Source organism: Athene noctua, chromosome 7 (assembly GCF_965140245.1).
Source record: "Athene noctua chromosome 7, bAthNoc1.hap1.1, whole genome shotgun sequence".
Lineage (NCBI taxonomy): Eukaryota > Metazoa > Chordata > Aves > Strigiformes > Strigidae > Athene > Athene noctua.
Window position 1 is genome coordinate 17,976,295 of NC_134043.1, and position 20,894 is coordinate 17,997,188.

The 20,894-nt window shown below is 57.4% G+C and overlaps 2 protein-coding genes across 5 annotated transcripts; one reads left to right on the plus strand and one right to left on the minus strand.

Annotated features, from left to right (window-relative positions):
- Positions 1-664: 664 nt before the first annotated feature.
- On the minus strand, positions 665-8,504 carry RNF25 (ring finger protein 25). 3 transcript variants are annotated; one of them, XM_074910873.1, is made up of 11 exons: positions 8,457-8,504; positions 8,244-8,318; positions 8,058-8,160; positions 7,885-7,952; positions 7,116-7,185; positions 6,920-6,991; positions 6,075-6,215; positions 5,178-5,267; positions 3,945-4,079; positions 3,778-3,828; positions 665-3,582 (listed from the first exon to the last, which is right to left on the minus strand). In XM_074910873.1, exons 1-11 carry the CDS (start codon positions 8,492-8,494, stop codon positions 3,112-3,114), a joined length of 1,314 nt encoding a protein of 437 aa, XP_074766974.1. In that variant the 5' UTR covers positions 8,495-8,504; the 3' UTR covers positions 665-3,111. The 3 variants fall into 3 exon arrangements, with proteins under 3 accessions (XP_074766974.1, XP_074766973.1, XP_074766972.1); XM_074910871.1 differs by having other exon boundaries at positions 667-3,828; XM_074910872.1 differs by lacking the exon at positions 3,945-4,079 and having other exon boundaries at positions 665-3,828.
- An 80-nt stretch (positions 8,505-8,584) lies between these two features.
- STK36 (serine/threonine kinase 36) lies at positions 8,585-20,748 on the plus strand. Of its 2 annotated transcripts, XM_074911564.1 has the most exons (27): positions 8,585-8,702; positions 8,940-9,051; positions 9,917-10,057; positions 10,671-10,748; positions 11,155-11,285; positions 11,517-11,766; positions 12,166-12,259; positions 12,510-12,670; positions 12,889-13,088; positions 13,167-13,293; positions 13,405-13,548; positions 13,809-13,988; positions 14,209-14,306; positions 14,592-14,697; positions 15,106-15,247; positions 15,527-15,654; positions 16,261-16,365; positions 16,593-16,691; positions 16,902-16,996; positions 17,319-17,382; positions 17,586-17,696; positions 17,837-17,911; positions 18,334-18,499; positions 18,919-19,066; positions 19,271-19,430; positions 19,691-20,437; positions 20,519-20,748. In XM_074911564.1, exons 2-27 carry the CDS (start codon positions 8,968-8,970, stop codon positions 20,732-20,734), a joined length of 4,050 nt encoding a protein of 1,349 aa, XP_074767665.1. In that variant the 5' UTR covers positions 8,585-8,702; positions 8,940-8,967; the 3' UTR covers positions 20,735-20,748. The 2 variants fall into 2 exon arrangements, with proteins under 2 accessions (XP_074767665.1, XP_074767666.1); XM_074911565.1 differs by lacking the exons at positions 8,585-8,702; positions 8,940-9,051; positions 11,155-11,285 and having other exon boundaries at positions 10,037-10,057.
- The last annotated feature ends 146 nt before the right edge of the window (positions 20,749-20,894 follow it).

Genomic DNA, 20,894 nt, shown 5'->3' on the forward strand with positions numbered 1-20,894 from the left:
CTGCGTGGCTGAAGGAGGGATTTGGCCCGCTGCTGGCAGTCTCACAGCCTTTTCCCTGTCACTGGGCTTCCTTCCTGCCAGGAGCAAAAGCCCTTGGATGGGCTGGTAGAGCCACAGGTGCCTGAAATGCAGTTGAGAAGTGGGCAGGTTTTGCATCTCCTTCCCAATGCCATGGAGCCAGGGGTCAGGGTGTGCATGCTGACCCACAGAACAGCCCAGCCAGAGCCTCTCCCCAATCCAGTCCCAGTGTCCCAAAATCAACTTCCCCAGAGCCAGCCCCAAGTTCATGTCGTTGCTTTGGGGTCTGCATTATCTTGGTGGGGTTGGGGGAGCTGGTACCACACCAAACCCAAACTGTTGAGTCTCGGCAGGGGATACGAAGAGGCCCAGCTGATGCCACCTGGCTGATTTTCAGCTCAAAGAGGCACTGCTTTGATGCAATCCTGGACTTGTGAAGGGCTGATCCTGTGGTCATGGAGGGGGGGGTGGGGGATGTCTCTAGTGACTCAGGGTGGCTCCTGGAGCAGGGTGGTGCTTGGCTCAAACCCTGTGCTTGGCTGTCCCCCTGAGGCTGACTGCTTGGATCCAGCCGCCTCCGTCAAAGCTGGGGGTCAAAACGGGCCAGTGAGTGACTGCAAATGTCTTACAGCAGTTCACAAGGTTGGGGTAGTGGGGAAAGAGAGCCAGAGGGGCCCGATGCCACCACACAAGAGCACGTGCAACATCTCTCACTGCTTGCTTTTAATAGTGTTAATGCTACAGCCTCCACCAGTGCCCTTTGCCAGTTAAGCCTCACAACAGCCCTGTGAGGTAGGTGGGTAACACAGGCAGACACCAAGCAAGGAGCCCCAGGGCAGGGCGCAGGCTCCATTCCTCTCCTCTGACCTGGAGGTTTGTTTTGTTTAGCCCAAATGAACTTCCACACAATTGCAAAATGTCCTCTGCTCTAGGCTGACAGCAGTTAGGGAGAAAGGTGAGGGGCCTTCCTAAAACTCCCAGGAAAAACCATCCACTCTAACATGTCTGGCATTTGATTGAAGTTACCCAACTCTTCGCTCACTCCAATTTCCATGGCTGAACTCCCATGCTCCAAACACAGCACAGCAGCTTTCCTGCTGAGCGTAAGCCTGGCTCAGGAAGAGGTGAAGGAGCTTCAGCTGCTGTGAGGGGCAGAGATCTTCGCGTTTCTTTCAGGTAATGATCAAATGCCTTTCTTAGAGCACAGCAATTTCACAAGTGAACACAGGAGGCAGCAGAACAAGCACCAATGTCAGATAAAGTTTACACCTTTTCACCCAAATGTGGGCAGGTCATTTGCCCAGGAACCAGCTGGAACAAGGAGAGTGAGCACTGAATAAAAATCAGGGAGCGAGTGCTCAGCCCTTGTCCCCAGCAGGGCACAACGTCTGGCTCTGAGATCTCCAAGCCCAGGACAGGTAGTGTAGGCTCAAGCCAAGGAGGGGAAAAAAAATAATGCTTTTAGAGTATTAAGCCAGCCTTGGGAAACTGAAATACAGATGGTTCTTGGGCAGTGGGTTAAACCAACCCCCTCAGGACAAGGTCAGGTGTGGAGAGTGCAGGGCAGCAGGTTCAAGAGAGCTTCTGTGCACCCTTTGTGTGCCAAAGGATCAGCCTGGCAGATACAGCACGAATGCCCTCCCAGGTGGCACGCAGCCCTTGGTTTCAGAGGGATCTCACCCAAAGCTCTGGCAAGCCCATTGTGGTGCAGCCATTTTTGCACTCAGCAGGAGAAGGAAGACAATAACAACCCACATGTGGCCAAAAGAGAGGTGGGGGCACAAGGCACAAACAAGTGTGAAGAAACTGGTACTGTCTGGGCGAGTCAGGCAGCTTACACTGAGCCAGGCAAAGCAGGGACCAGGGAGCCCTCCTGCCACCCAGGAGTGCCAGGGGAAGGTCTCTGCCCCAGACCTGGGCGTAGGGAGCAAGGAGGGGAGCGAGAATACCAGGTATCAACACCTTTGCTCCAAACAGCAAAGGACAGGAGTGAGAGGGCAGAGAAAACAAAGGGAACAGGCTCTGGAGAAGACCCAACAAATTAATTTAACAGCAGTGTCCCACTTCAGAGGCTTGGGATCACCCAGCACTGCTTTGGAATGAGACGCTTTAAATATGTGAAGAAACAACAGAAGGAACTGCACCAAACTAGTTTAGACAACAAATCCTCATTTCTCTGAAGCAAGATCAGCTTGAAGATGAAAGGAGGATAAGAGTATCCAAAATATTGCATCATGTCTTCATTCTGGGCTGTTGGAAGTTTCAAGAGACAGCCTGGCCTTGGAGGGGGATCCCAACAAATACAGGTTGGAAAGCAGAGTGCTCTTCCCAGGTGTCTCCAACAGCTTCTGCCTGCAAAAAGTGGCTGAAGGACAGGGCAGGAGCTCCAGCTAAATTCAGGCTTCCCAGGGGAGCAGGAGCCAACCCGAAGCCTCAGCCAGCCCTGACCTGCCAATGCACTGACCTAAGCTTAATTTCTCTCTTCTGGCTGGGACCGGGAAATGTCCTGTTGTACTACGGACTTGCCTGGCTGAGCCCATCAGCTGAATGGTCAGGGCTAGAGGAGAAGCGATGTTGTCTCCAAGGGACAGGGACAGCAGTCGAGAAGGTGCTCTGAGAAGGGACGGGGGACACAGTGAGCAGCACAGCCTCATCACTTGGCACCACCATGGCTCCACTGGGACACTGGCTTCCAGGGAAGGTCCCACCCCTCAGGCTCTGCCATGGCACCATGCTGGGCTCAGTCCATTTGCTCTGCAGGCATGCACGTTTCTTGGCAGCTCACATACAGGGGTGATGACCGCAGGTCCCCCGTCAAGGATTCCTCTGTCCCCTGGGTCCTCTGAGACCAAGGCTGAAGTGATCTGTCAGGAGTCAGCTTCTCCAATGCTAGTGACAGCCAGTCACTCATGCCAGGATGCTTCACTGTGCACATACTCTGGAGATGCTGCCTGTCCCAAGCTGTGCCACATGCCAACTGCCTCCTCCCTCCCCAGGGGTATGGTGTCTGCTTGCTACTGCTCCACCAGAGCCTTCACGATTCTCCCCAGAAACAGCTCTTCCCTCCCCCAGCCCAGCTCCTCACCACTCCTGCTAGGAGCTGCTCTCCTTCTCAAGGAGATGGGCTTCTCGTCGTCCATTGGGCCTGAACACCCCTCGCCCTCTTGGCGCTCTGGGGTAGGAACCACGCTCCTGGACTCTGGACCTCTCCCACCTCCCGCAATCCCAGGGCCGGTGGTGGCCCTGCCAGCTGGGAGCTGCTCTGTGGTCGCTGCGGTTGAACGCCAGGTTCTCCTTCTCCCTGCCCTGCACCTCAGCCCCCTCCTCCTGGGTCCATCTCTCCACATCACAGTGCTCCTCTTTCAAGTCCACTACCTCTGTTACTGGGGAGGGGTCTTCAGGGCACAACTCCTTTCTTTCAGCCAAGGCTGCAGCCCTGCTTCTGCTGGGAGGTTTTGGAAACTCCTGGCTGTGCCTCCCGCTGGGTCTCCGCTCCGGTCTCCGGCTGAAGCCCCTGGGCACCCTGGAGCCATGGAGTGGATGACAGACTTCCTCTGCTGGCTCCTGCAAGCCACCGCACGACTGCCTGCCCTGTCCTCTGGGGCCCGGCCTCTCCCCTCTGTGCCTCTCCCTCTTGCTCTGTTGCTCTCTGGGCACAGGAGGCCGCCCGGGTTCTACCCGGGTCTCTGGCGCCCTGGCTGGCTCTGGAGCCAAGGCTTGGCTGGGCGGCTGGGGCACGTCCACAGCGCTTGCACTCACCGGCAGCTCAGAGGCAGCGGCTGTTTTGCCTGGATCGACAGCAGCTGGAGGCTGAAAGAAAGAAGCCACCGGTGAAGAAAGGCACAGGGGAGTCCCACAGCAGACGACAGCACTCGGTCCTGCAGTCCAGGGCCCCCCTCGCCAGGTCACTGCCCCCAGTGCCATACCGCCTGGAGGCTGATGAAGTAACGGTTCCTCTCTGCCTCAGGGTCAATGATGCCCCCTTTCTCTTGCTGTCTCTTGAAAATTAAGCGCAGCTCTTCCTGCTGCTGCAGCGTCTTGGCATCCGGCCTGTACATCTCCTGAGCAGCAGAAAGCAAGGCAGGGTAAGGGCTCTCTGAACACCTAGCACAGGTAGGCAGCTGGCAGTGCTACTCCTCCCCAAACCCTCCTCTGATCACAGAGTTCCCAGGCAACCTGCTTCCCTTTGCTGCATTTGACCAGGCCTACACAATCATAGAATCATTCAGGTTGGGAAAGACCCTTGGGATCATCGAGTCCAACCAACGGCCCTACTCTTCAAAGTTCTCCCCTACACCATACCCCCCAACATCTCATCCAAACGACCCTTAAACACAGCTAGGGATGGTGACTCCACCACCTCCCTGGGCAGCCTGTTCCACTGTCTGACCACTCTTTCTGCAAAAAATTATTTCCTAATGTCCAGTCTAAACCTCCCCTGTTGCAATTTAAAGCCATTCCCTCTTGTTCTGTCACTAATTACCTGTGAGAAGAGACCAGCACCAGGTAGTTGCAGAGAGTGATGAGGTCTCCCCTTAGCCTTCTCCTCCTCAAACTAAACAGCTCCTTCAATCACTCCTCATAGGATTTACTCTCCAGGCCTTTCACCAGCTTTGTTGCCCTCCTGCACTCGCTCCAGCACCTTGATATCTCTCTCGTATTGAGGTGCCCAAAACCGGACACAATACTCAAGGTGTGGCCTCACCAGTGCAGAGCACAGGGGGACTGTCACCTCCCTACTTCTGCTGGTCACACTACAGATGCACGTGAAGTCCCTAGACAGAGGTAGAGCACACCAGCGCAGACCCACTGTCCCCACTGCTGTGACTGCCTTGGGACGTCCTGCTGCAGGGCAAGACAAAGAGCAGTCAGGTCACTCCTGACTCTTGACTATATCCCAGTGAGTACAGGGACATGCCCCATGGCAGAATCACGTCTCCCCCAGCACATCTGCCCAAGACTCAGGGCTGTACAACTAAACCTGCTCTTTGTGGACACATCAAAGAATCAGGAGACACCCCGCTGGGTTTTGTGAACTGCCCTTTGGATGGGCCATCTAGGAGGACCTGCAAGCGTACATTCATTCGTCTGTCATAATGTCCCAGTTGAAGCTACCCACAGAGTGGGTGCAGCTGGGCCAGTGAACCCCCATCTCTTACCAGAGGGTGCTGTGGGGGCGGCGCTGCCTTCAGAGCACAGAGATCGTAGACCAGTGTCTCCCGGCACACAGGGCACTGCACACCGACCTCCTGCGGGGAGGGAAGAGGTGATACCAAACCCTGGCTGTGACCCAGGCACGCACTGCTGAATAACCCCCACCTGGAAGTGGAACAGGGTGACCTTCTTCACTCTTCTGCCAGAGCAGGGAAGCCCAGGGTGGGTTCCAGCAGCATGAAAGCAGCCTGGTGTCTCAATGACTGCTACAGAAGGTGTCTCCACCACAAGGCATGCTGGGGTTTGTGCTCCAGCAGCTGACCCCCTGTACAAACCACTTCTGTCAGCACTTATGGCTTCAGTCCTCCTTAGCCCAAGACCTATTTTCTCCACTCCCAACGCAGAGCATGTCATCTTGGCAGCACCTCTTTCAAGGGGTTTTGCAGGAAGGAGCCTTTGACTTGTTTCACGCTCAGCTACACTGCTCTACAGCTGACAGCTGTATCAACACCTGCTCAGGCAGGTTTTATCACCCCAGAACACAGATGATCATGTTTATCCTGCGACCTGCAGTTCAAGGACTAAGGAAGGAGCTCTTTTTTCTAACTCATGAGGTTCCAGAAGACCAAAAATGCAACTCCTCTGCCCCCTCACACAGCAGGTGCTGACCCAGACATCCAATAAACCAACTGCTAAAGTACTGAAAACCCACAGGGTAATTTTGTTTGGGAAGGGCCCTTGGAGATCACTTGGTCTAATCCTCACTCTGACTCTCAGTACAGGCATGACACTGACAGTGCTGCCGGGTCAGGTTAGCCCTCACTCTGTGTCCTGAACAGGGTGGCAGAGACGCCATGAAGGTCTGCGCAGGGGACCACAGGAGGGAGCACAGGGGCTGGTACCTGTTTGGGGGATGGCGCCAGGTGCTGCTCTCTCTCCTCCTGCTGCACGAGGATCTCCTCCTCCATGTGCTGGGCGTAGCGGGCCAGGCAGTGGGAATGGAAGTAGTGGTAGCACTGGGTCTTTGTGAAGGCTTCTCTCTCCTGTAGAAGAGAAATGGCAGCTTTAAAGGGTTTCTGAGCTCAGGGTTGTGTGGCGTCCCCAGCTGAGGTGGGTTTTCACTCCCATGTCAGCACTGGCAGTGGGGAACTAGTGCTATTGCTGACAGAGCCACATAACATCTGGTGGCCATCATCTCTACTTCCTCAGCTCTCACTGGGGTAATGCTCTCTGTTCTGACTGTAAGGAACACTCCTAATATCAAGATGCACAGTTTTTGTGCTTGATTTCTCTGCACATGTTCCTGGGTAAGCAGCAATCTTCCCAGCTGGTATGTTCTCCATCCTAGGCAAGCACTGCCTCTCCTTGCAACCTGGAAAAGGCAAATTGCCCTGTCCTCACAGACCTCAGCACCTGCACGGATGTGTTCCAGTCCCTCCCGACCACCTGGGTGCTGAACTCCAGGTGAGGTGTGACCAACACAGGGAAGCCGAGATGCACATGCCTAGACCCCACCCCTTGGAGATGCTCTGGCATCACTCTCTGCCCTATGCCCTGTTTCTGTATGTGGTTATCTTCAGGCTGACAGGGAGAGTAGTGCATATGGTCTTCGGAAGGTTCACACTCAGTAGGATTGCCTACAGACCCAAAGGAGCAGGGGGCTGCCTCAGCACACCCCAGTCCCAGGTTGATATCCCCAGCTCCTCACTTGCCAGCCAGCTGGCAGGGGCAGAAGACATGTGCCTACCTGGAATCCATAGAGGCAGATCACACACTGGCCGTGAGGAATGTTGTTGTCGGTGAGAATCTCCTTCCCCTTCTGCAGAAGCATTAAAGCAAACGTTTTACCCACTGGCTTGCCCATAGGCTCAGGGCTGTCCCACCCCTTGGGCAGTAAAGGACCAAGGTCTGTGGTTGGTCACCCCGTCTCTCTCAACTCTCACCTCAATCAGTTCATAGAGCACCTCTGTCCCCAGCCTGGCTTCAGCAACACTTTTGAGGGTCTGGGAAATCCTATAGCAAAGCAGCAGAAATGCTTAACACAAGTTTAGCCACACCTTTTCACTACCCCACATACTTGTCACCCCACCACGATGACAGGAGGAAGATATAGGGCACTGGCCTTCAGGCTTTGCCTGCAGCATAGGATGGGCACACGTGCTCTCCCAGCTCCCCACAAGCTGGTGCAGAGGAAGCCTTTGTCCTCGGAGGGCTTGCAAGAGCAGGTTTGCTGCCTGCCTCAGATCAAGGTCACCCAGCACCCTTCGGTTTTGGTGAATCTCAGACTTCGTTTATCTGATGGCAGCTTCTGAGCAGGTCTGCTGGGAGCTGCGTTACTCCTGTGCTGCCAGCAGGTACCAGGGTCTTTCTGCACACACTCTGCTGCACCAAGGACAGGAGCACAAAGGCAACAATGGGCTGCCCAAGGACTTGGTTCAGTCCCACCTCTGTCAAAGTAGGACCAACTGCTTCAACGGCTATAGGGATTTATATTACATGTCAGGGGAATCACAGGGAAATAACCATAGGGTGGACCACTAGGTGTCAAACTCAGCAGCAGTGGCTCCCATGAGATTTAAGACAAGGTGATTTAGGGACCTTTATCCATCAGTTAACCACAAACATGAATTTGAAAGAAGGCTTTTCCACTAATTCCGCCTCCCACATCTTCAGAGGAAAGGCTCACCCTCACCCTGCCCTCCCGGGACTCACTTTTGGATTTGCTCATCTGACAGGCCCCGCGGGTTTCTGATCGAGATTTCCGGAGCTTTGTTGGGATACTAAAAAAAAAAAAAAAAAAAAAAAGAGAAACACCCAAAGACAAAAAGGAAGGTGGAGAGTCCAAGGGTGGGGAGGAAAGGCGGCGTGGGGGGCCGGCGGCCTACCTGGGGGGGAACGGAGAGCACCAGGGTGAAGCAGACATACTGGGAGTCCTGGTCCTGGGCCGTGGCAGGGTGCAGGGTGATGCTGATCTCCCAGGGCTCCCACCTGCGGGGCAGGCCGAGGTGAGGGGCGGCGGCGCGGGGCCGGGCCGGGCCCGGGGAGGCGGGGATGTGGGCCACGGTACGTACCTGCCGCGGCCCCGCGCCACCCGCAGCTCCTCCAGGTAGATGGACTCCAGCACCTCCACCTCCGGCGGCAGCGCCCTACGGGGACCGGACGGGGGTCAGGCGGCGGCGGCACCGCCGGCCCCGCTGGGCTGAGGGTGCGGGGCACCGGGGGTGTGAGGCACCGGGACGGGGGGAAAGAGGGGAGGAGGGGAGGGGGATGGGGGGGCAGGTTACCAGTCCGTCGCCTCCGCCTCCTCACCGACCGCCGCCATCTTCCCGCGCGCCCCGGAACCGGAATCTCCGCCAGGGCGCACGCGCGGGGGGTTGCTAGGCGACGCCGTGGCGGCGGCGGCAGGCCCCGGGGCTGGCCGGGCCGGGCCAGGCCGCGGAGAGGTTACTGCCCCCCGGGGGGCTGCGGGGGGGCCTCGCCCAGGGTTTGCGTCCCGTCCTGCCGCGGGGGAGCGGGCGTGGAGCCGGCGGGTAGGGACAGAACCCGGCGAGAGGGCCTGGGGAACACCCGCCCTGGGGGGAGCCCCGCGGGGAGGGGGAGCCCCGGCCCTTGGGATTTGGGATCGCAGAGGGTGCGGCCCCGTCTTCCCAGCACTGGCCCTGCCCGCCTCCATCGCCGCTGGGGTTGGTGCCCCATGGCAGCCGGTGGCGGAGGGCGAGAGGAGGAGGGTGAAGCGCTTCTCCTCACCAGGCGCTTTGCCTCAGCAGCTCAGGGGCTCCAGCCTTAACGCCCGCGATGGAGAAGTACCATGTCCTGGAAATGATCGGTGAAGGCTCCTTTGGGCGCGTGTACAAGGGGCGCCGGAAACACAGCGCCCAGGTGAGGAGAGGGGCGGCAGGGGAGAGGGCTGGGGGTCCGTTGTGTGGTGCCAGGGACTGATTTCCAGTGGCTGTGAGGTTCCAGGGCCTTGTCAGGCCTTTGGGACTCAGCACTTACTAATTTTTCCGTTGATGTTCACGGCCAGCTCCTGGTGGCACAGAGTCATTCAGGTTCAAGGGACCTCAGGAGGTCTCCAGTCCATCCCCTGCTCAAAGCAGTGCCAGCACTAAATTAAGATCCTGGAAAACCTCAAAGACAAACACCCCACAGCCAGTGCTTGATTATACTTGGGATGAATGGTTTTTCTTATATCAAGTTGAAGCTCCCCTCTTTGGATCTGTAGTCCCTGTGTCATCCTCCCATGTACTTCATTCCCCTTACCATCACGGTGGCCTCTGCTATACCCACTCCAGCCTATCAATGTCTTTCTGGGCCAAAACCTAGCCACAATATTGGTCTAAGAAGTTCCAGATAAAGGGCAATAATCACTTCCCTCTAACTTCTGCCTGCTGATACAGCCCAGAGTGCTGCTAGTGCTCCTCACTGACAGGGTCAACTCCGGGCTCATGTTAGGCTGGCTGTCCACCAGCATCTCTAGGTCCTGTCCCATGTTCCTGACAGTCCTAGTTTTGTCTGTGCTCAGTGATTATATTTCTTTGTTCTAAATGCCAGTGTGCAAAGTACTGTGAGCACCTGTATCGATGTGCAAGGGCCTGTGGGGAGCCCCAGCTCCAAAGGATCCAGTGAAAAAATATCTTATTCAGTGTGCTTGGCTGAAAAATGCTTGGTCCCATTTGGGTTAAACACAGCCTCTGCCAGGGTGGATAGGAGCCTGGTCTGATCCCAGCTTTGCCTGCTTTGAAAGGTGGTGGCATTGAAGTTCATCCCCAAGGTGGGGCGGTCTGAGAAGGAGCTGAAGAACCTGCGGCGGGAAATTGAGATCATGAGAGGCCTCCATCACCTCAACATCATCCAGATGCTCGACAGCTTTGAGACTGACAAGGAGGTGAAGGGGACTACTCTGGGCAGATGCTTTTTCTTGACTGGGGCAGGGGAACAATGGCTGGCTCCTGCTGTTGTAGGGACCTCTTTCTCAGGAGATGCTAGTGACACCCTCCCAGGGCCTGGTCAGTGTTTTTCAGAGCCCTCCAGTATGTGCTGTGTGGGGAGCCAGCACCTATCTGAGCTGTGTGGGGTGCTAGGTCATACGCAGAAGTGAAGGAGCTGGGTGGTGGTGTGTGATACAAGAGGAGTGGTTTGGGATCACAGGGCAAGTGTGACTCTTGGGCAGCGGTTTCAAAACAAGCAGATTCAGACAACTCAGGGGAGTGATTCTACCCACTGGGCTTGGAAGTACCATTGTGGGCCTGTCCTGTCCTTCCCGCTTCCCTGGTTTCTGCTGTCTGTCTGAGATAAGGACAGCCCCAAGGCCTCTACTAAGTGCTGGGCCCTCACTGCACTGTAGCCACAAGGGCTCTCTCCCATCCCAGGTCCAAGCCCAAGCTGATGGGCTGTGCATTTCCCTCAGATTTCCTACCATGCTCTGTCAAGGTCCCCAGGGCATGGTGGGGCTTTGGCTGAGTGAGTGCCTGATATCACCGTGCTGCTTCTCCCTCCAGGTGGTGGTGGTGACTGACTATGCAGAGGGGGAACTCTTCCAGATCCTGGAGGATGATGGCAGTTTGCCCGAGGCCCAGGTGACTGTCGTGGGGGTGGCCACGCAGTGTTTGCTGCAGGATGGAGAGAACAGAGTTCGTTTGTCTGCAGGCAGCAGGTCTCTGGAGGGTAAAGTTCCTCCGGGGCTTCACCTGGCAGAGCTTCTGAAGTGATTGGAGAGGGGGTGAAGTTGCACTGATGAACAGTGGGAACCAGCAGGGACCTCAATTTCCCTGTTCCTCCTCCAAGGACCACAGCAGCAGGCTGCTGCCTTGGCCATCGGTCTACTCCAAGAAAATTCTGGGCCACAGCTAGGGCTGGTCCCTGACCCAAACAGGGCAAGGGCAGGAGTGGGGATACTGGGGGAGCCAGGCTGTAAGGGATCCCATGGTTGTGCCAGCTGATGGCACCATGGGACACAGACTGAGGTTCCTGATTCTCCGGCAGGTCCAGACCATAGCTGCCCAACTGGTCTCTGCTCTCTATTACCTGCACTCCCATCGCATCCTGCACCGTGACATGAAACCCCAGAACATCCTGCTGGGCAAAGACGGCGTTGTCAAGCTCTGTGACTTTGGGTGGGTGCTGGGGGCCAGATTGAGGGGGACACATGGCCTTGGGGCAGCCAAGGAGTGTCTTGGGTGCTGTTGTGGAGGAGGGGGGAGTGTGGAAGGGGACTTGGATTCTGTGCATATTTAGAAATTTAGCAGAGATGGGGGATTTTGGACTCCAGAGGGGAGAGGTGTTGGTAAACTCATAGGGATCTCCCTGGGAGCTGCAATGGATGTTCTGTGCTTTGCTCTGAGCAGGTTTGCCCGTGCCATGAGCATCCACACCATGGTGCTGACCTCCATCAAGGGCACCCCACTGTACATGTCCCCTGAGCTGGTGGAGGAACGGCCGTACGATCACACAGCAGACTTGTGGTCTGTGGGCTGCATCCTATACGAGCTGTTTGTGGGTACTCCTCCCTTCTACACCAGCAACATCTTCCAGCTCGTCAGCCTCATCGTCAAGGACCCTGTCAAATGGCCCGCAGCCATAAGCCCAGACTTCAAGGTAAGGGCAAAGGGCCTGTCTGGAGCTGAGATCCGTTAATGCTGTAGCAGCTTTGGTGTTGCCTGCTGCCCTGGTGGGTCACTCTTAGGTTGTATGTCCCTTAACAGGGACTTCAGAACATAGGGAGGGGATGAGAGCTGGGCCTCCTGGGAGGGGTACCCTTATCACTGCTGTCCATAAGCTGGGAAACTGGGGCTGACAACAGAGGAATGATTTAATGGGCTGAGAGGGGAAGTGCCTTCTCATCTGTTCTAAGCACTAGAGACAATCCTTTCCCAGAGCTAGTCAGGGAATGCAGGCCTCCTGGGTGCCTTCACTGGGGGAGACTTGTGGGTACACTATCCTCACTGGTGGGTGCCGAGCACGTGTTGGTGACCCTGTTGCTGTGCTGCCCTGTAGAGCTTCCTTCAGGGACTACTAATGAAGGACCCCCGCCAGCGCCTGTCGTGGCCGGAGCTGCTTTCTCACCCCTTCATTGCTGGATGGGTTACTGGTGAGTGCCAGCTCTTTTTCCAGCAGTGGCCAGGTCCGTTTCCTCCTCTTGCTGCCTGAAGGGTGGGAGGACCACACTGCCCTGCTATTTTTACTACCCTGGTCTTTGCCTCCCTTGTTTCAGCTTTTTCCAAGCCCTAACCCCTAGCTCCTGCCCCTGGGCTAGGTCTGGGTCCCCTAGGATTTTCCTGGGATCCCAGAGCTGATCCCAGGGGAGAGCTGCTATTGAAATGCTCCCCTCGCCTCCCCAGTGATTGATGACACAGAAGAGCATGGAATCTCAAACCCCTTCACCACCAAGCTGTCCCCAGAGATGCAGGCCCTGAAGGAGCAGCAAGCCCGTTCCGTGGCCCCCAGGAGTGGCCAGTCCAAGATCCTGAGAAAGGCCCGGCAGAAGATGGCTGAGAAAAAGGTGGAGGAAAGTGTGGGATTCCCCTGGCTGTGTTCCACAGTCCGGGCAAAGGAGGGACACTGAAATGGGACCTGGGGGGAAAGAAGGTACATGGGTCAGGCTGGGGTGTCAGCCACCTGCAAGGCAGGATGTGGGGTCCTCAGAGTGGTGGTGTCTAGGGGACTCGTCTGCCTGTCTGAGTAACCCTGCCCTGACCAATCTTCTCTGCCATCACCCAGGGGCAACTGAAGGCAGGTGTTGCATCTATGAAGGTCTCTGGCAAAGGATGCCCAGGGCATAGACCCAGAGCAGCTCCAGGGAAGGCAGCCCCTGGGGAAGGGGAGCCACCAGATGCCTCCAAGGAGAAGAACCCCAGTGTCCTGCAAGGAAAGAGCAGCATGGCAGAGTGGGAGTTGGAGGAGCCTCCTCCCAATCCACGGTGAGGGAGGGCTGAGACTAGGACAGAGGAAGAGGGGAAAGCAGGCTCATCCACTGACTGTGCTGTTTCCTTGGCCAGGGAGCACAGCATCACTCAAGACTGTGAGCAGGAGTTTCCTGGAGCAAGTGCACCTCTGCAGCCTGGTGCTGGCAGGGCAGAGCCCTGCGGCAGGCACAGCATTGAGGCTGTGGACCTGGAGAATGAGGTAAGACTGTGTCTTGTGGTGAGGACAGCAGGGCCCAGTCCCCAAGGGCTGGTACAGAGACCCCGTGGCAGGCAGGGTCTGTGACACCAGTTCTCTCTCCTCTGTGACTAGGAGGTGGAGAGTGATGAGGAGTGGCAGCACCTGATCGAGGCCACTGAGCCCTCGGCCATGCAGCTGAGCACACCGCTGAGCCTTCTGAGGGACCTGGCCTTTCGACACCATGTCCAGGCCCGCCTGGCAGACTCTGTTCAGCAGGTGAGTGATAGCTGGCCCAGGCAACTACGAGTGGGGACATGGATGCCACCTTCTTCCTCAGGATTGGGATGGGAGAGTTCTCAGTCCAGCCAGCAAAAAGATCCTCTGCTTCTCCAGGAGCCGGAGCTGTCTCATGCACTTAGTTTACCATCTGCTTCCCTGCTGTCTCCTGTCTGAATGCATTGAAGGGCTGCCCTGTGGCTCATGGAGAGGCCAAGACCACTGCTGATCCTGAGTTCTTCTGACTTCTCTGTGTCCAGGTGCTGGAAGGGATGCTGGAGGGAGCCTCCCGTCTCCGTCCAGTGCTCCGTGTTGTGGGCAACCTGCTGGCTACCCAGTGTGACTCTGAGCTGCTGGAACACTTCTGCCGAGAGCTGGGTGTGCCTCTGTCACTGCTGCGTCTAGCCAAGCAGATCCTGGAGAGTGGTAGCATCAGGCAGGTGGGTGTAGGACCCCAGAGAAATTTGGGCTCCTTCCAGCCCTGCAGAGTGTTGGTGCCAAGGAGACCCTGGTGTCCTGCTGGAGCTGGCTCACAGGACTGGTGCCTCTTCCAGGCACCCTTGAGAAGGGGGAGGTCCTGGCAGGGAAGGGTTGTGCTGTGGTGGTGTTGAGATGGCCAGCAGACAATCCCCTCTTGCTGTTTCTTTCTGGATCCTGCAGCAGCCCTGGTGTGTTACAGTGCTGACAGACCTCCTCATGGTGACCATAGTTCATTTCAGCAGTGAATGCAGCCTGGAGGAGAGGGAGCAGAAGGACAGGTAGGGACAAGGGCTCTGAGGTCTCTTGTGGCCACTTTGGGGACCTGGCAGTAGGTGGGAGGGTGGTGTTCATACTCTGTGGCTGGAGCTGTCTCAGTGGGAAAGCATCATGGACTAAGTGCTTCATGCCATGTCCCTGTGCTCACAGAGAAGCGCTTTCCATCAGTGGAACTAATTAAGGGGAAAGCACAGCTGACTAGGGTCCATATGGACCTGGCCAGATGCTGTCCTCACAGACAGAGGCCATGTTTCCCTGCTGTCTTTTGCCCCTGCTGCCTCCCCCAGCCTGCAGGCCTTCCAGGAGAGTGCTGGCTGCTTCCTAGCCCTGCTGCTGGAGCTGCTGGCTGAGCCAGCTGACAGCGAGATGAGAATCTGCCAGCAAAGCCTCCTGGTAAGGGTGCCCCTGTCTCCTTTTTCCCAACCCTCTTCTCCGGGGACAGAAACTGTGAGGCCGGGCATGTGTGTTGGGGAGCTCCTAGCTGTGGGGTCTGATGCATTCTTGTCAGGGCAGGCTGTCTCATGCACTGGGGTTTTTGGGGGGGATCACACGATGAAAGGTCTCTGATGGGGCACCTTCCCAGGCTGTGCCTCCATGTGTACCCCTCTCTCAGCCAGCATGCAGCCACATGGGACTCCCACACAGTAACCTGGCTGGAGAGGACACTTGGAGGTCCCCAAAACTCCAGCACATAAGTCCTTCTCCCATCTCTGTGGTTCCCCCACAGCCTCCTCCCAGATTGTCTTTCTCTCTCCTCCCACCCTCAGTCTGCAATGATGCCAACCCCTGTGTCTCCCCCAGTGCTTCACCCTGCTCTGTGAGAGCCTGGATGCAACATACCCCTCCGTCTCTGCTCCCTTCTATGCCAGCCTGCGAGAGGAGCATCAGCCCCTGCTGAACAGACTCCTTCAGGGATCCATCTCAGAGCAGCCTGCTCTGCAAGGTAGCAGTGGTAGCAGCTCGCCACCTCCTCCTCTCCCTCCTGCCCTTGGGCTCCCTCAGAGCACTGACTGCCGTTGCAGTGCTGTTGGCTGGAGGAGGTGGCTGAAGCTTATTTGCCCAAACTCCCTGCTAACCAGGGCTCTCCTCTCCCTCAATCCCGGATCTCACCCTCTTCATGTCTCAAGCCTGACTTTTTATCTCTTGGCCTCCAACCCCATCCTGCTGCCCCTCAGCGTCCTTCACCTGTAGCATGTTTCCTGAGCTCTGTCCCTGTGTGCAGGTGCAGTGATGGAGGCCAAGTCAGCCCATGACCAGAGCCCACATCTGGCAGACCTCTTCATGGCTGCATTGGCTGCTGCCTGCAGCATCCCCCTGGAGAGGAATGGCTGTCGGGAAGCCAAGCAGCAGGTCAGGCCAACTCTCTTTGCAGGGTGAGGAGGTGTGGTCCCTGCAGGGGCAGCAGCCCTTTCCAGAAGGATCTCTTTTTCAGCAGTAGAGTGGCGGGCTGGGGTCCTCTGGCTTTGGTGGCTGCAGGGCTGGCATTTGTAGGCTGCTCCTCCCCAGCCAACAGCTGAGCTTTAGGAGTCTAAGGACTCCTAAATCAATTAAGAGACTCACACTTAAGATCTCAACTGTGGGATGGGCTAAGTAAAGAACTAGGCAATGCACAGAAAACATGAATTCTGATATGACAGTGATATGAACTGTAAGAAATCTGAAATTGAACAGACAGTAAGTAAGAGGGAAAACAAAACTACAGATTTACATTTGATTCTTTAACTCAGTTCTGAGTCAACAAGAAGGGAAGCAGAGAAGGAATCTCACCTTGCCCATCTCAGCTGTGGGACTGTGCATCAGTGGTATGCTGGGTCATGGCAGATGGGCATCCCTTTGTGACCACAGGCAACGCGGGAGGCAGATGCCTTCTCTTATTAATTTGTTGCTAGCATTAAACTTCCTAAGTTTGTGCAGTGTTTCAGCTGGCCAGAGTGCAATACAGGCTGATTTCTGCAGGTTGCTCAGGAGGTAGCTGAAAAGCTTATGGAGGGAGAAAGTCAGCATCTTGGGAGACTGCTGGGGAGACTGAAGCACCCAAGCTGCTCTGTGAACGTGCTGAAGGTAATGGCCCCATCCATTTACCTGGCTGTGCCCAGGTGTGCCTGGGCCTTTGGTCTGGGGTTAGGGGCATGGGGAAGGGGGAACTAAGGGCTCAGCCCTCAATGACTCCCATCTCCCTGGTGTCAGTTGTTGGATAAATGAGCCACAGTGGCCATGGGGTGTGACTGGAATGGGCCTGGTCACTGCGTCCCAGGGGCTGGTGTGCATCTCTTCCCTCTGCCTTGCAGATCCTCTACGCTGGCTGCCATGCCAGCCTGAACCTGTGTCAGCACCTGGGAAGGAGCCAACAACTGTGGGGCTCCCTCATGCAGCTCTCGAAGGGCGAGGTAGGACTGACCATAGCCTAGGTGGTGGGGTAGGAGTGTGGGCAAGCACGACACATTCCTCCGAGTGCTGCTCAGATCAAGCTGGGGGCCACGCGGGGGAAAGAGTTTGGGGGAGCTTAGTCTGGAGAGTGCAGTTGTCCTGCAGGCCCCAGAGACATCCCTTCCTCCTCTCCCAGCCCTATCCCCCTGTGACTCCCGCTTCCTTGGCAGGTTCCCATGGCAGAGGTGGCCCAGGGGGCAGCCTGTGAGGCCTCACTGTATCTGCTGGCCCTGCTCACCATGCAGCTCCAGGCCTCCCCTCCCAGGTAAGCACTTGCTTTCACTCAGGGATGAGAGGGGAACATGCCCTGCCCTGAACAGGCCTCTGCCCTGCACCCTGCCCAGAGCTGGGCTCCTGCTCCCACTGATCCCTCCGATCCTGACACAACAGCAGAGTGCTGGGCAGTGTGTGTGGGTGCTGAGGATATGGTGAGGACCCAGAGTGGACAAGGAGGTGCTGTGAATCAGGGCTCGCTGCTCCTGTGCAGGATGGCTATTTCTCAGCCCTGGGGGTATTTGGATGCTGCTGCTCTGTGGGATGTGAAACTGTGGGAACACAGTGCCTCTCCCCTGGTTCCTGTGTTTCAGGCTTGAGGAAGTGGTTACGCTGGCCATGGATCTCATCACTCAGTCTCCTGTCGTGTCTCTTGTGGTAAGTCTGTCCACCCTGCCAGGGCTGTCACTGAGAGCACTGCAGAACCCCGTGTCCCGTTTGGGTCCTACTGTTGCTCACTCAGGGTGGGATGGGGGCAGGTGCAGCCTGGCTGTCCCTGCCCTGAGCCAAGAGATGAAGAGTCAGCAGTGAGCAGGCAGATGGAGAAGTCCCAAAAGTGCTGAGCTCTCCCTATCCCACAGGGTGCTGCAGCATTCCTCCTGACACAGCTCAGTCAGCATGGGGTGTTCTTGGAGCTCAGGAGAGAAGAGATACTACCGGTGGTGACAAATGCAGTGACAGCACCTGCTGAGGTACGGGGTGGGGACAGAGGAGCAGGGGAGCCATGCTGTCATCCTGCTGTGGAGGTGTGCAGTCAAAGAGGGGTGCAGGTGTGGTGCTGCTGCTCTCAGATGCAGCACCTAGCTCCAGCCTGTCCCCTACTCTCTTACAGCTGCGGCTCCCCCTGCCCATGGGTGCTGGTCTCTATGATGGGATCTTTTTCCTCCTGCTGAAGCTCCTTGCTCAGGTACCAGCCTGCCTATATCCCTCTGCCTGGTCCCTGCCAACAGATGTGGGGGCAAAAAGGCCTGAATGTGGATACTCAATGGAGGCTGAAGCAAACCAGGGAACCAGGCAGCTTTGGCTGAGCTGTGTAACCCTGTGAAAGTCATGTAATGTCCCTGGGTTGTCTGCGGAGCTCTGGAGGGTTGGTGGGAGGGTGGCAGGCAGGGAGGGATGATTTGTGGATACATCAGAGTGAGAGAGGACAGAGATGCCCGGGGACTGGCAGTGTCAGCAGGCACAGCAGGGCTGCCAGCTGCCTGGCCCCCTCTCCTCCCCTGGGACATGTCTGTCCAGGCCTCACCTCTCCAGGACCAGGGGGCTGGCAGGGACTGGGAAGCTGTGGGGGACCAGTACGCCCCTCAACACCTCTCTCCCCATCTTTAGGAGGATGTGGCTGTGGAGCAGGGCTTTGCCACCTCAGAGCTGTGGAGTGTGGTGTGGCATTGTGTTGCTGCGGTGCTTCGTGTGTGCAGTGACAGGGCAGCAGGAGACCTTCCAGGGGCAGACCACCCCACGGCAGAGCCAGACTGGAACCTCCTCTCCCCTCAGGGTAGGAGCTGCGGGATGGCAGGACATCTGCTGTGAACCCTGCTCCGCATCCCGCTCTCAGACTTGCCTGCGTCTGTCCCCATCAGCATCTGGTCCCTGAGGCCCAGAGGAGCCTCACAGGGCTTTTCTTGAGGATTGCTGTTGTCCTCAGGGAAAGAGGGCTGGGCTGGCCCATGCTGTGCCCTGTTGGCAGCAGCCCAGCTGAGCTGGCTGGGGAGGAACAAGAAAGGGTGTTTCTGCTGCAGGGAGACATTCACCCTGTCAGATCTGACCACCATGAGTGGAGATTGGTCTGGTCTCAGGCAGGGGAAGCACAGAAGCAACCCCAGAGCAGCCTTGAGGCAGTACAGGCAGGCAGAAGGGTGGAGACTTTTCAGCCTTCCCTAGATTTGCTCCTCTGCTGTGCCATTCCCCCTGCAGGCACCCTGCTCTTCCTCAGCCTGGCCCTCTTTGTCTTCACTCGTGAGTCCCACCGGTGCCTGCCTCAGCTCACCCAGTCTCACGGTGTCCTCATGGTGACACTGAAGAGGCTACTGTCCCCTGGCTTCCTGGCATGCCTGGCACAGACGTAAGTTGTGGGGAGGGCTGAAGTGGGCAGAGCTCAGCTGCAGAGTGGAGCTTGGACATGAGCACACAGAGGGCTGAGAAGTTCCTGCCCTGGCACATGCAGGGCACAGCTCACCTGCTTTGTGCCTGTGGGATGCTCTCTGCTTCTTGCCTTGATGTTTTTCTGATTGCATGTGTAATATGCCCTCTCCCTCTAACAATTCAGTCAAGCAGGAGAGGATGGGGACCCTGAGCTTGTCCCAGCTGTGGTGGTCCAGACCTGCCAGCTCCTCTGTTTCCCTTTTGCCCTGGATGTGGATGGAGACACCTTAACATTGGTCCTGGAGGCTGTTAGAGATGCCCAGATCCCTGCCCAGCTGCTGCAGGTACCCTCTTGGCCCTGCATTTCTCTTCCCACCCCCCATACTTGTGGAGACACCTCCCCACATTGCAGCCCCCAGTGGGTGGCAGCACCTCACTCCATGCTGGCGATTTCTACCCACACAGGGAAATCACTTGGGTGCCATGCAGCCCTCAGAGCAGCTGGGCCAGTAGCTGAGCTCCACTCTGGCCTGTGGTCGCTGCTTGACTTGGTCCATGCGTGGGGACAGCGCACTCAGCGCTGCTCTCTCTCCTTTCTCCTTAGGTCTGCTCTCACCATCTGCCCTTCTTGTATGCTGAGCTCCCCATGAGCCTCTTGTGCCACCTCGTTGTGTCTGATGAGCAGGTCATAGACCAAATGGTGAGGGAAGCTGCTGCCTCGGAGCATGTCATTGCCTTCTTGACATCTGCCTTGTTTTCAGACAGCCTCACGCTCACAGCTGACCTCCTGTCTCTCTTGACCCACGTGGCTCGGGCCTGTCCAGAGCACCTGCCCTTTCTCCAGAGGATCCTGAGGGGCTCCAATGTGGCTGACCAGCCATTGACCCACCTGCTCGGCCACCAGCAACACCTGATAAGGGCCAAAACCTGCAACCTGCTGGGCAATTTGCTCCGACACGGCCATGACTTTTCCCAGGCGCTGCAGAGCCAGCCTGCCTTGCTGGAGAGCCTGATGGGGTGCCTGGCAGACCAGGAGGAGAGTGTGCGCAGGGCAGCCAGCTTCGCGGTGGGCAATGCTGCCTACCACGAGTCCTGCCCTGCCGGGACCCTGGGCAGGGCCGTGCCCAGCCTGACGCGGCTGCTGAGCGACGCACAGGCCAGGACGCGCTGCAACGCGGCCTCGGCCCTGGGCAACCTGGGCCGGCGCTGGGCGGAGCTGGGGGACCTGCTGCTGGAGAGCAGGGCCCCCCACCTCCTGCTGGAGGTGGCCTGCGGGGACCTCCGGGAGAGCGTGCGGGAGGGAGCCCTGGTGGCGCTGCGGGCCCTCAGCCAGCACCCCGGGATACAGCAGGTATGGCATGGGGACCTTGGCTCCTCTGTGAGGACGGGGCCAGGCTGGTGGGTGACTGCCATCCTTCTCTTTGCTCTGCAGGTCCTGCTGTCCCTCAGAGCCGCTGAGAAGCTGGCCGTGCTGGCCAGCAGTGGCCTGCAGCCCGCTGTTGGTGGCAACCTCCGGCCGTCTTCTGCCCGGCACTGCGAGAAGCTCCTCCACCTCCTCACACCTCTGCGCAGCACCGGCGGGAGCAGCGCTGGAAACACCCCCGGCCCCCCAGATCCCCACGGGTCTGTCGCCCTGCACCAGCCCTGAGGGCTGACGCCTGGGCGCAGCCTGACGCTGGGACAGTCGCTTTCCTCATCCTCCTCAGGCTCCAGCTCTGACCTTCTGCCAAACCCTCTTTGTCTGCCCGAGGGGGAACCCTGCCTGGACAGCTTTACCCCGGGGGTCGTCCCCGTAAAATCCGTTCCTG